Raw genomic sequence first — 13,587 nt, forward strand, 5'->3', positions numbered from 1 at the left:
CCTTATATATGTGGGGAAACACGATATGCAATGTATGTGTCTTTCTAATAGTATGATACAAATAAGGTCATGGTAAAAGCTTAGCAAGACATTTCTGACCCATTAAAGATCATAATGAGCTGACCAGTGAGATGACTAATACATAGTAATAATGAATTTCTGGCGCCAACATTTTGAAAGGTTTTTTTAAAGAAACACATCTATTTCATTCTTCTACCTATTTTTCGCAATTACAAATACGTATATTCAAGAATTGATTCTCTATCAATAAGATCACTAGCACAAAATAACGACATCAATCAACTATATAACATATTTGTACCATGAAAAAAAAACAATGAAAGTCTTTGACCTTAACTTGGCCTTTTCTTGTGGTTCTTAAAATCTTATTTAACAAAAAATATCTATAAATCATCGTATCCTATTACTAGTCTGAGACTGTACCAATATTGCAATCTTCAAAACCACATAAATGGTCATCTTTTCGAACAAGTGACTGATATCTCCTTAAATTTTCTTTTTCTAGATTATTGAAGAAACACCACGTATGAGTGTAAATAACTTCGTACCACTTAATCTTGTCTTTTTGTAGTTCAACCATAACCCGGTTTAACTACAAAATCACAACACCCCAGAGTGTTGACTCAAGTGTTCAATTGCTTCTAATCCTCTCAATTCATCCTCCAATTCACCCAACACAGGTAAATATCTATGTATCAATCTATGAGAAACACCATCATAATTCACATCTCCTTCCAATCTATCAGCCATCGTTGTACAAAAGACTCGAAGTGATTGAAGTGCACCGATATGAGACGAAACAGTTTGGTTAAGGTTTTGAAGTGGATGTGATGGAGGATCTAGTGATGAGGTTGATGGGCGTGTAGAAGGATCGGAGGTTTTTTGATCTTCGTTGATTCCCATCGATCTAGACCGTTTGTGAGATCTAGGATGATCGTACGAATCTTGATATGCGACTGAATCGGTTTGAGAAGCACTTTCACTCGGTGCAAGAGAATTGGATTGTTTTTCAGATGTGATCAGCTCTACTATTTCATCATCTTCCCATGTGGCTTCGATGGGTAGATTGGCATCGATATTAATGAAGTCAAGGGAATTGAGGATTTGAGTATCATTACACAAAGTGGAGTTTGCAGTTGAGATAGTTGTAAACTGGGATAAGCCGGGGTCTCCATTGGCGTCGTTTGATTGGGGTTCATGATCTTGATTCGTGTGATCAGAAGAATCTCTAATCTTGAGGTTCAGCTGTGTGAGACACATCGAGAGATTTGCAATGCTTTGCTCAGTTGTTGGATCACGCGCGTTAATTGCATCGGGTATGTGGTGAGGTCTGCGATACAGATTCAAATCATCAGTCTCTCCACTGTAAAAACAATCACTCACTTGGATCATTAGGCTGGGCACGTACGGTTCCAGAATAGGTACCTCTCTAGATGTCGAGGAGATCACGCCCGTATGCTTGAATGCATTGGCAATGGTTGAGGGACTTACGCAATTCCAAGCGTCTTGTATGATTTTGGTCGCAGAAGACTGGTCGATATGATACAAGTCAGAGAGGCTAAATTCATCAGAAGATAGAGCACGCAAGCAAAGCCTAGGTAGAGAGATATGGGCAAGCAAAAGGCGAGCGGATCGGTTGAGGTTGAAGCTATGATAAGCAGACAAAAGGATACATACCGGATACGATATTCCGATTTGAAGCATCTAGTGATCCCGGCTACGAACGGTTGCGCTGGAGGGTTGAGAGGACTGAAACCAGCGATTGAAGAAGTATTGATGTACTCTATGCGAAGATTATTGAAGGGGGGACAGGGTAGCAGATGAACTTCAGCTGTGTCTACCAAGAGAATCACTTTGCGGTCCCGTTCTCGACACTTTTCATCCAGGTCAGTGAGGTATCTACGGGGGCGTAAACAACAACAAATGATGAGCCAGAGTCAAGTCGTATCAAATCAACATAAGGCTTATAAATAATGATCATCCAAACCAACTTTTCCCAAACCTGAAATGTCATCACTGCCTTTGGGTTGAAGTAATAGTTGAAGCCGCACTCGGTATCATTTTGGTCTAGTGGATAGGCTTGCCGCTGTGGCAGTGTTCCAATGATCGATGGGATATCCTTCCAGCTGCCATCAGCTGAACAAGTAAAGACCAAAGTCAACTTAGGTTGACCGGCCAGAATGTTTTGATCGGTACAAGGCGGACAACTAAATGTCAATGAAAGAGGCGTCAATATTGAGTGTTCTTTTCCGCAAGTTTATATATCAAGTATACAGCTCCTTACGCGTAAGCAAGACCAAATTCATCCATGGCTAGTATATCTGAAATGTCATATTGCTCAGTGATACGAGAAATTCGTTGGATCTCGGAAGCTACATTGGCAGGTATTGATGAGCGAGCCGCAATAGGATACGTAAATCGTTTGGGCCTTGATAAATGAATCATGAGTTTATGTATTGGATGATCAATCAAATAAGAAAATCAAATGTACTTTTCTTGAAAACTTTCAAACCAAGTTGGAGACAATGTGAGCTTCCGCTTTCGACGAATAGTCAAAAGTTCTTCAAACGTTTTCCATTGGTTTCGAAGTTCATCATCACTAATTTGTAAAGTTACACTAGGACCTTTACTCAAACGTTGATAATACCAAAATTCAAGACAATGAGCTACTTGAGGAAATTGAGTAGGTTTTTGTTTTTTAGATTTCGTTGGTTCGAGTAGTGCAAGATTACGATATCTTTCTTCGTCCTTGAGATAACGTGAAATAGTAGATTGAGAAAGTGTAGGGAATCCTAGTTGCTGAAAATGTTTTGCAACATTAACTTGATCTAGCTTTGGGTTCTGCTTGATAAAGTCTATGATCATCAATTTGTCACTGAGCGTGGTGTGAGCTCTTTTCTTGTTGGCTGATACAGTTCGAACTGAATGAGGTGCAGGAGAAAGAGACTGAGGACTGGTTGAATGATTTGAAGTTAATCCATTGGAGTGTGCTAGGAGAGCAAGATTGGTGAGTGGATCAAGTGACATAGTATGTAAATGATGACTCGAAGATGGTAAGGATGAGGATGAATGAAATGGTGAAATGAATGAATGATTTTGAGTAGAAAGTGAGAGTCCATGAGTGAGAAAGGCTTGTACAGTAGAATTTTTTTGGTGGGTTGGTTGGTAAGATAGGAAAGTTGATGATCGAATGGAGTGAATCTCAGATGGAAATCAAATCAAATCAAATCAAAACCAATCCAATTCTCTCACCCTACAAAAACTTCAAAAACTTCAAAAAGGAAGATTTGTACAATTTTCAAACTTCCAAGTCAGCGTTCTTAAAAAAACTTGATCAATCAACACTTCCTTTTCATGGCTCAAACTTTATATCTTGGGATGTCAACCCAGATTTCAAGCGTTCAAATCGTGAAATTTCCAAAAAAATCCACACTCAAGTGACTCTGACGATCAGTAATGGACACTGAAGGATGCTGCTTCATTGAAATCTGAACAGTGAACACGTTGGTGAGTATCCTTACCTTACAGAAAGAATCATGAAGTGGTACATAGAAGTCACAAACAGCGTCTTTGTGAGTTGGACTTGTCATTGAAGTTTTATTGAAAGGAAGAAAACATCCTGAACAGATTTTCTCCGGAGAGACTGTGATATCAGATAAAGATCTCGTATCCTCCCCATCCCATCCCTTCCAATTGGTCTTTCGTTATCAATTTGACTTGAATTGATTCAAGTCACGTCAATCACCATCACCGGGCTGGGATGAGCCGATCACATCCGCTCGGCCAAGTTTCATGTTCTTAAGCCGGTTTTAAAGATGAAAAGAGTTTAGGTTTGATGATGTCATCCATATAAATTTTAAAATATCATGATCACGACAAGTGTTTTGATTTCAATTGATGAACAGAATCAAATTCATAACTATCAACTTCAACTTCATTCATCAAACAAGTACTACCAAATGACTTCTGTTCCGGCTACAAATCCTTTTCTCAGTCACAGAGGAGCTTCTCTTCTTGCTCCAGCAAATCGAATTGCAACTCACATTTCTTCTGCATTCAAAAGTCTTTATTCTGAAGAAAACCCCGATGGTGAGCTTCATTAAAACCTTTTAAGGAGTTTGAGAATTTCACAAGTCTTACCGATCCGAACATTTTCCATCTCAGGGCACATTAGTTTAGGAGTGGCAGAGAATTGGTTGATGCAGGAATGGTTGACCAAAGTTGGTCTTTCCATTCTTCTCAAATAGACGTTATGAAGTTTTGTGGCTAAAATCATCATATCTGATTCTGTTTGTGGTATGTCTTTAGTACTTCAACTCGCAGTTTGAGCTCGTGCCAGAGGATTTACATTATCAATCTGTCTTTGGACCAAATTCATTCAAACTTGTTCTTCAAGACCTTTTAAACAAATACTTTCACCCTTCAATTCCAGTAAAGTGAGTCCACGTGCGTTTTTTTGATTTTTGAAATTCTCGTACTGGACAAGGCGAATCCCATTTCTCGCGTAAATAGTCTGGATAACATTCTAGTCATTCAATCTTCCTACATCGAGGCTAAAATTATTGTTGATAATCTTAGATTGACTTATCATCTTATCCGATCTTTAGATCCGAGCATCTAGTTACTGGCATAGGTGTAACAGCTGTCCTCGAACAACTACTTTATTCATTATGCGACGCAAATGACCGAGTTCTCCTTGCAAAGGTTTGCACGCATGATCTCGTTAAAGACGCACTACATGGCCTGATGAAGAATCCTTGTCATGAAACGTGAAATCCACAGCCATACTACGCCGGATTTGACAAGATAGCCAAACAAAAGCTTGGAATCGTCTTAGTGGGAGTGGATGTTCCCGAGGTAAATCAATCATTTCTTAACATCTCATCAAGCCCTATTAACACATTTCTCGTATTCTTAGGGAATCGATCCAAGCTCAGAAACAGCTCTGGAGTCTTTCGAATCGGCTTATCAAGAAACAGCGCTGGAGTCTTTCGAATTGTCTTATCGAGCCTTGGAGTCTCAAAGTCTGCGGGATAGTGTGAAATGTGTACTACTCTGCAACCCGAGTAATCCATTAGGTGAGCAAATCAAGAATTTCCAGGTTTATATACGTGCCAGTGGTAGCATTACATGCCTCATCGCTACCATTGATTTTTTACTGATCTGTTCTTATGGCATGTAGGCTTTTGTTACTCGAGAAAAGCTTTGATTGAATATTTGAAATTTTGTGAAAGATATAATCTTCACCTGTAAGTGTGGTATGAAACATTTCTGGAGCCATTCCTTGATGAAATACTGCTCTCATCGTACTATCCCCAGTATCTTACAAAGACGAAAACATGAAGTTGATCCCAACTTTTCCTGATCACATTTTCCCAGAATTGTGGACGAAATCTATGCTTTCTCAGTCTTCAATCCTAAAACAAATCTATCACTTGAAGAAACCTTAGAAAATCAAACTCTAACAGAAACAACTCGGGAATTTGTATCGGTTTTGACAATCGATTGTCTAGAAGAAGCGGGCTGTGATCCAGGAAGGTTACATGTTTGTGAGTCCGAAATCCATTTTTCTTTGGGTACCTTGAAACTTGAGCGTGCGAGGATTATGATGTACTCATGTTCAAACTTTATTAGTATACGGTATGAGCAAAGGTAACTCACCATCACTTTGTAGTTCTCTGATACACATGTCACATGATACTTACTGACTCTCATCCCTTTGAATCAAGATTTTGGTTCGTGTGGATTACGGTTAGTGCGACTGGATTTGACGTAGAATGGAAATATTGATCAGATGCCTTCAAATTGCTACACAGAGCCGGACTTTTAATATCTCAACATAACAAGGAGGTTATAAATTCGGTCCAATCAACAGCAAATTTGATGCAAATACCACGTTCTACAGAGGTATTATTGGAAAAACTTTTAGGAAATCCTACAACATTGGATTGGTATCTTAAGGAATACGTAGGTGAAAGTATCAGTAGACTTAATCCATATGGGTATTTATTCACTCGATCAAAACCTGTGTGTTTGAAATTCTTATCCAGAAAACTAAACTACAGGATGCATATGAATACTCTACGAAAAGATTGGATGCACTGAAGATAGAATATCTAAACTCGTGTGCTGGACACTACATCGTTAGTGCAAGTGAAGTAAACATGAAGCTCTTTATTACTTGCTAATTTATGATGATCTCAAAAAGGTCGTTGATCTTCGGAGATGGCTACCTGAGAAGACCCCGAATGGCATAGTTCTTGGAACGCCAATTGAAAGGGAAGAAGCCTTGTTTTTGACACTTTTGAAAGATTTTGGTCTATATCTGGTTAGTGATCAGGCACCCAAAGAAACTCTCTATGTGAGAAGTCATGAACTTCAATACTGAAAAGTTAATTTTTGATTATAGAGTCCTTTGATGATCTTGTATCATCATCCTTTTCCTGGATTCTTTCGATTCACTATCACGACTTCTCGTGATTGTTTGGATGCTGGTTTATGTAGATTAGAAAGATTTTTGAAAGATTCTTCACAAGATTGATTTGATTGGGTCTGATTGGTTTCAAAATTTGTATCGATATGTTAGTATTGGATTACTTGGAAGGTGGATTGATTGGGATCACATTCACTCATACAGAGTTCTCTTGCGTGGATGGTGTTTTTAACCCGTTTGAAGCTCTTGTATGATATTTAGCTAAAATTCTGGATTTAATTCGGGATTTGATTTTTAAGAAAATTGATCATTGAGTGTTGGCCAGACAAATATTTCAAGGCACCGATAATATTTACTGTGTTAACGATCAGAAGTTCAACTTGTCGTACAATTCAGCTATTCATTTTCTTTTATTAATGTGTTCTTTGAATCCGAAAAGTATGACTTGGTCATCCTGTGCTGTTGATCGTTTATCAAAACTTTATCATATCACGTTTGTTCTTTTGTCTTCCTTTTGCTTATCGATTCTCAACTACTACTATAAGCAGGTATGCTCTTCATTTGGTTAATCGCCATTCGTTGTGGCTGTTTACCACAAGAATACTTACGAGATCCTCTTTCAGTTTAACTTGAAGTTGGACTTTGGTCAAGTTCAAGAGCGGTCACAACTGATACGAACCACTGAAGATATCCGAGGAACGTTACAGGCAAACGTAACATCCATCGAAACGACTGCCTCGCCTTTGTATGTAGTAAACTCCAATGGGTTCATGAGTTCTTTGAAAACTTTCAACTCTGAAAGTCGGCGTATGAACACTCAACTTCAAGTGACGCCAGGTCAGCTGACTTGACTGTTGCTCCGAAATTCTCAGGTCATCATCATCGTCACCCTTCCAACGAACCACTCTACATCGTCAATTTTGTGTAGTCCGATAGATAGATACGGGTGACAAATTATTGCAGAGCTGAGATTGGAGGATGCGATTTCGGAGAGTGCAATATTCCTCGATATGATATCGGGAAAGTTTGAAGTTTTGATATTAGTGAAAATGGCTTTCAAATCACATTAAAGCTTGTTGATGGGGTGTTATAACCTTTCATCGATCTCAGCTTAAACAGTCACTGGCGTCACCCTAGAATTCCTCACTTCCTATCAACAAAGATTTTACTCAAACGATGTTTGGTGCTAAAATCCTCAGAAGTATCTTGTAGCTTTATACTAGAATTGTGGAAAAAGCACTTGAATAAATCGATCCCATCTCGGCTGAAGGATGCACCATTTTAGTATTTCTGACACCGAAAATTCGAGTACTACCCTATTGACCGAGAAAATTAGTTGTAGTCTAAAGCTCCAGTGGGTTGATATCAATAACAATCCAACGAAGCCCACCTACGATTTGACGACTAAAAGATTACCCCAAGTCTTCTAAGTTCTGATTGATAGTAAAGCCTCATACTGTGGGCCTACATATAAACAAATTCGATATTTAAATTCTAGACTACATTTATACAAGAAGTGCTTCTTCAAAGTGATCTACGGATTCTTCCCCCTTCTATTAAGCCACTGAAACCTTCTTTGTCGATCATTTCGATATCACCATCATTCCCCGCTGGTCTCAATAAAATCTCCGAAATCTTGATACATAGCATATCTCGTTTACCAAGTTACTTGCATACACTTAATTGAACAAAATGTGGGTGGGACAGACAATTTTTGATCAATTATCTTTCAAAAGATCCCTTTCAACGAATTTTTATTTACATGATTATTTCATTTTTTTTCGCTTTGGATTTTTAGAATATACATTGTGAGTTGAAAGGAAGGTTTTGATTCTGATGAATTCTTTCTTCTTCGCGTCTTTAAACTTTTTTTTTTCTCACTACGAAAAAAAAAATAATGGTGATTTACATTTCGAATCCGACGTGATCTGATCAAAACAAATTGTCTTCTCCGCTTCGCGTCTTTAATCAATATAGATTTTTCAAGTCATATTAATGCTAGAGAAGTAGTGAGATTAGAATTGTGAGTACTTGTTTTCTGCGGTTACATACATATTAGTTGATGTTGTGATCCAAAAGAATCAATGCGTGGATTTGAATCACCTTTACCTCTGCTATATATTGCCCACACATTCTCTACTTCTCGAAAGACAGAGATCTCAGTCCTCAAGTTGAAAATTCCACTTGTGCAATTCTTCACCAGGTACATCACGATCAGAATTCTTTTCGCTACTTTCGGTTTTTATCATATCACCCTTCTAAAAAGAGGTTTATACACAAAAGGCTTCCACCTCGATCTCTTCAATCTCAACCCCGTTACCGTTTAGATGGAACTTTTGAGCGAACAAAATAACTCGATGAGCCACGTCACGTCTTTCACCGTTCATGATAGTGAGGTGAATGATACTCAGGAATCGGATCGAAAAGAACCCGTGTCAGCTCCTACGGATGATGATAAAAGATTACTTAGAAAGATTGACTTGTACCGTATGTGGTTTTTCTAATCTTTTGATGATATCTTCAAATTAACCTTTATATCTTTGGTAAAAATGTTGCTGTTTTTTCGTAGTTTTACCTCAGTTTAGTCTTCACTTTTCTTTCGTGGTGGATTGTCACATCTGATTTTCCTATGATGATGCTGCAGCCTTCATGATCTGTTTACTAACTCCCAAAAGCTTTCCTTTTTACAGAATGATGCTCCTATATCTGATTCAATTGTAAGTAATTTTTATCTCGAACTCTTTAGTTCCAACATCCATTTCTGTGAATGATATCTCGATCTATAATGCTGAAATTTTTAATTCAACTTCAACTCTTCAATAGTGTGGATAAAGCTACATTAAATTCATCTTCGATCTTAGGATTGAACCGATCTTTGAAATTGTCTGCAGAAGAGTATAATTGGCTTGGGACTATCTTTTTTGGTAAGTTTGAGAAATCATTTCCTTAGTCATCTTTAAATAGATTTTTTTTCTCGGAAAAGTTATCGTTCCTTAAATTAACATTCCAATGGTTTAACTTTTTCTTTTTGTAGTTTCTTTTCTAATCTTTCAGTTTCCACAAAACTTGGCTTTAAAGAGATTCCCAACGGGGATTTGGATAGGATTAAATTGTCTGATCTGGTCAATTTCAATAGGTGCACAAGCTGTAAGTAAATAAAATAGGATTCAAATATGAATAAGTCTGAAAGAAATTCTTCATTGAGGAAGTTCATCTAATCATCATCTTTTTTGTTTTGATCATTTTGGAATATAGGCTTGTAAGAATTTTACTCAGATCTTGGTTTGTAGATTCATCTTAGGTGCTTGTGAAGGTTGTGTGACACCTGGGTTTATGCGGATCACCGGATTGTAAGTAAGAATGATGGCAAATTTTATTCTTTGGAGGTTTGTTTTTTTGACTTTTACTAATTCGAAATTATATGATTGGGTGCTTTAGATTTTATACACACAAGGAGCAAAGTACAAGAACCGCTTACTGGTTTTTCATGTCTGTAAGCTTAGATTTATCAGATTTATAAGAAGTTCTATGGTTTGATAAAGTGTTTTTATTGCATAGGGAGTTTCTCAAATCCTGAGTGGTCTAATGAGTTATGGAGTTCTACACATCAAAAGCAAAGTAAGCTCATACAACCTCACATGATTAAAGAAACCAATTTCGAAACTTCATTTTAACTTGAACTTCATTTATGAAACTTTAGTTAACGCTTTGGAAGCTTTACTTTATCATAACCTCATCTCTCACATTCGTCATATCTATCTTAATCATAATCTTTTTTCCTAGTTCACCAAATACTTCTTGGTTTTTGACCAAATCACAAAGAGAAAGAGCTATTAATCGAATCAAATCTAATCAATTAGGAGTGAGTGTTTTCTTTTGTCAATATGCAGTTTTTTTGCTTTATGGAACGAAAAAGTATTTTAAAGCTGATTAATAATTTAAGGTTGAGGAGAAATCGTTTGATTTTGATCAAGTTAAAGAAGCTTTTATAGATATTAAAACATGGATTTGGTTCTTGTTTTGTATCTCGGTTTCGATTCCAAATTCATTGGGAAATCAAGTAGCCATCATTGTAAGTTTTTCAAATTTCTTCAATAAGATATAACTCTTCTATTATTTTTTTCACATTCTTTTAAATTGATCTTATAATTGGATTGATTTGGATAACAGGTAGTCTCTTTTGGTTATACGATTGAACAAACTACTCTTTTGAGTTGTTGTTTTGGTTTAGTTACTATCGTATCTATGTTAAGTGCGGTGAAATTGATTGATAAGACTCAAGGTTCCAGAGGTTTCATAGGAGGTAAGAAAGATGACTTGTTATTGGTTTTATCGAGTTTGCTTTTTTATTTAGATCAATGTTTTTGAATGATGGTTTGTTTTGGTATTTAGCTTGTTGGTATTTACCAAGTATCTTAGGAGCTATTCTAGTGATCACTTTACCATGGAATAATAGGATTGGATTACTCGCTTCGATCTTTTTGGCTAGTTTGTCTTCTACTGTCAGTACTCTTCAAAGAACTGAATTCAACCCCGATCTCTTCATCTCTGATCCTTATCTTTATATCTTTTGTTAGCCTTTTGTGATTAGTCTTGGTTGGATTAACTCGACTACTGCAGGTCACACAAGTTGAGCACATTTCTTTGGTCCTGATGCAAGTTTGCTGTGAAATCTACTGATATATTTTTCTTTTTCTTTTATGGTTTTGTTTAGAAAGATCTGTAGTTCAAGCAATCGTTCTGATTGGTAAGTCATTTTACAAAGTGAACATTGTTTTGTAGGATACTTTGAAAAATATTGACTCGATTTCTTTTTTACTCTAGGTTATTCGATTGGTAATATTCTAGGTAAGATTCATGAAATTTAAATCTTAAATCCCATCAACTTCTTGATCAATTTGAAAAATTCATATCTGATGAGTTTTTTTCCCCTATTACATATTTTGTAGGACCTCAAATGTGGAAAGAAAGTTATAAACCCAAAAATCAAATCCCATGGATCATCATCATCATTTGTTTTGGAATTTGTTTTTTAATCTTAATTGGAATGAGTGAATATCTTAAGTATCAAAACTTGATGAAACTTTCGAAACCTGGTAATGTTGGAGGAGGTTTTAATTCAAAATCAATTGCGAATGATGAAATCATGAAAGATTTAACTGATCTTCAAAATCCTGGTAAGTTTGTAGTTTGTTTACTTGATTTATGATTTTTCTTTTATAAGGTTTATTGATGTTTTCTTTTTCTTTTGGAATGATGTATTGAATAGGATTTCTTTATGTTCATTGAATTGATCGGGTTCTTTTGTTTTCTGTTTCTCTTTTAAATAAATCATCACTTTTTGTTTTCTCTTTATCTTCATTCCGTAAAAAATGAATTGGTATATCTGATTATTGATTTTGTTAGAGTTGTCACAATGTTTTTCTGTTGTTCGAGTTTGGTCATATTTGTTTTGTCCGTTTTTCAAATCAGTGAACCAATTCAACTTGATGGGTCCAATGGAGCTCTTGGTTTTACAAAATGTTGGTGAAATATATGCGAGTCTTAGACATAATTCTTGTGCTGCAGGCTTGCAGCCTGCAATGTGTGTGTGTCATGCGTGTATGTGCATGCAATTCGATGCGATCGGTCCTTAGGTTAAGTGTCCACATGTCTCACTCTCAACTTCAAGCAAGGGATCTTCAAAGTTCATAGCTTACAGTTCGAAAACTCCGCTCTGAATGCTTTCCTTCACAACACCATTCTTGAAGCAATCATCAATCAAAGCACGACTTCAAACTTAACGAATACCAAAAGAAAAATGAAAGAACCAAACGAAAGTATCACAACTCAATCCGAAACTCAACCACCAAACCAATCATTAACCAAAAAAAGATCATTAATTTTAAAATCCCATCAACCCAACTTATCAATTTATCCAATCTGTTTAAGCTCAAACGTTCTTAAAGGTTTCGGTAGAGGATCTAAAGAATTAAATTGTCCAACTGCTAATTTAAATCCAAAAGTTTTAGAAGATCAATCAAAAGAATATCTAAGAAATCAAAATGGTCATCTTTTTTGGTTATTGTAAGGTTTTGGGTTATGATCAAGTTTTTGAAATGGTGATGAGTATTGGATTTAATCCTGTTTATGGTAATGAATTTAAAACGATTGTAAGTTATTGAATCGTTTATAGTATAAATATTTTTTTGAAAAGAACTCATTTGTCCTTTTTTTACTGTTTCTTTTTTCTTTGTTTGTTTGTTTTTGTGGTTTGGTAGGAAGTTCATGTGTTGTTTGAATTCGATCAAGATTTTTATGGTGTTGAGATGAAAGTGATGGTTTTAGGTTATATTAGACCTGAATATAATTATACTACTAAAGGTTAGTTGAAGTTTTTATTTTTCTCTTAAAAGAATCATCTTTAATTGATCATTGCTGTTGGTTTTTTTTTGATGAATTTGATTTTTGATTTAGATGAGTTGATAACTGATATTGAGATTGATAAACAAGTGGCTAAGAACACATTGAAACAAGAAGGGTATTTTAAATTTGTGAATGATAAGTTTTTTGAATGATATGTAGATTGTTTTGATAGATAGTTGTATTTTTTTTGATTTCCTGATTAGGGAATTGAGTTGTAGAGAATGAGAAATGATGAAAATGGAAAATGAAAGAAAGTCTAGAAATCAATTTTAAAGTGTTTTAGTCTAAATTAGTTTTAAATAATCTGTATGAGCTACGTTTTAAGTTTATAAATTGAAAACTCTTCACCACTAAAACAGTCAACTACAATTAATTTTACTTGACTGTCTCCTTCCGATTGGATTTCATTCCTTCACTCTTTCACTTTATCATCAAAAACATCAACAACAACAACATCGAAAACCACATCAGAATGTCATTACTTTCAATCTTATCTTCACCTCAACAACCAACTGCAACTCAAACTCCATCTACTCCATCATCACCATCATCAAATAACAATAACAATAACAACAACAACAATAACAACAATAACAACAATAATAATAATAATAACAACAACAACAATCCAAGCACTCCAACTACTCCTAATATCCTCAACTCCAATACCCAACTCAACTACACCTTCAATTGCAACTGTAACTACTCCTACTCCTGTTCCAACTACT

General features: G+C 35.9%; 4 protein-coding genes across 4 annotated transcripts in view; all 4 read left to right on the plus strand.

The window, feature by feature from the left end:
- Positions 1-3,980: 3,980 nt before the first annotated feature.
- On the plus strand, positions 3,981-7,382 carry MELLADRAFT_102000 (uncharacterized protein; the record flags this gene model as incomplete). Its single annotated transcript, XM_007404389.1, has 13 exons — positions 3,981-4,110; positions 4,186-4,241; positions 4,330-4,457; positions 4,629-4,725; positions 4,804-4,878; positions 4,940-5,099; positions 5,204-5,270; positions 5,401-5,570; positions 5,816-6,048; positions 6,072-6,164; positions 6,230-6,349; positions 7,078-7,291; positions 7,327-7,382. 13 exons carry the CDS (start codon positions 3,981-3,983, stop codon positions 7,380-7,382), a joined length of 1,599 nt encoding a protein of 532 aa, XP_007404451.1.
- Positions 7,383-8,811: 1,429 nt separating this feature from the next.
- Positions 8,812-11,743, plus strand: MELLADRAFT_102001 (uncharacterized protein; the record flags this gene model as incomplete). The annotated part of the gene is made up of 15 exons (XM_007404390.1): positions 8,812-8,945; positions 9,278-9,378; positions 9,489-9,601; positions 9,710-9,804; positions 9,893-9,947; positions 10,013-10,072; positions 10,155-10,316; positions 10,398-10,526; positions 10,625-10,757; positions 10,847-10,956; positions 11,032-11,083; positions 11,169-11,201; positions 11,279-11,302; positions 11,404-11,631; positions 11,724-11,743. The coding sequence occupies 15 exons, from the start codon at positions 8,812-8,814 to the stop codon at positions 11,741-11,743; spliced, it is 1,449 nt and encodes a 482-aa protein (XP_007404452.1).
- A 511-nt stretch (positions 11,744-12,254) lies between these two features.
- MELLADRAFT_102002 (uncharacterized protein) lies at positions 12,255-13,011 on the plus strand (the record flags this gene model as incomplete). The annotated part of the gene is made up of 4 exons (XM_007404391.1): positions 12,255-12,501; positions 12,545-12,606; positions 12,715-12,817; positions 12,911-13,011. 4 exons carry the CDS (start codon positions 12,255-12,257, stop codon positions 13,009-13,011), a joined length of 513 nt encoding a protein of 170 aa, XP_007404453.1.
- A 320-nt stretch (positions 13,012-13,331) lies between these two features.
- The window catches only part of MELLADRAFT_59268 (uncharacterized protein), a gene marked incomplete at both ends in the record, with an annotated part of 3,047 nt that continues 2,791 nt past the window's right edge, over positions 13,332-13,587 (plus strand). The window contains one exon of the mRNA XM_007404392.1: positions 13,332-13,557. Within this exon, the coding sequence (XP_007404454.1) occupies positions 13,332-13,557 (226 nt within the window). The remainder of the gene's footprint in view (positions 13,558-13,587) is intronic.

The sequence above is a fragment of the Melampsora larici-populina genome, assembly GCF_000204055.1.
Source record: "Melampsora larici-populina 98AG31 unplaced genomic scaffold MELLAscaffold_2, whole genome shotgun sequence".
Lineage (NCBI taxonomy): Eukaryota > Fungi > Basidiomycota > Pucciniomycetes > Pucciniales > Melampsoraceae > Melampsora > Melampsora laricis-populina.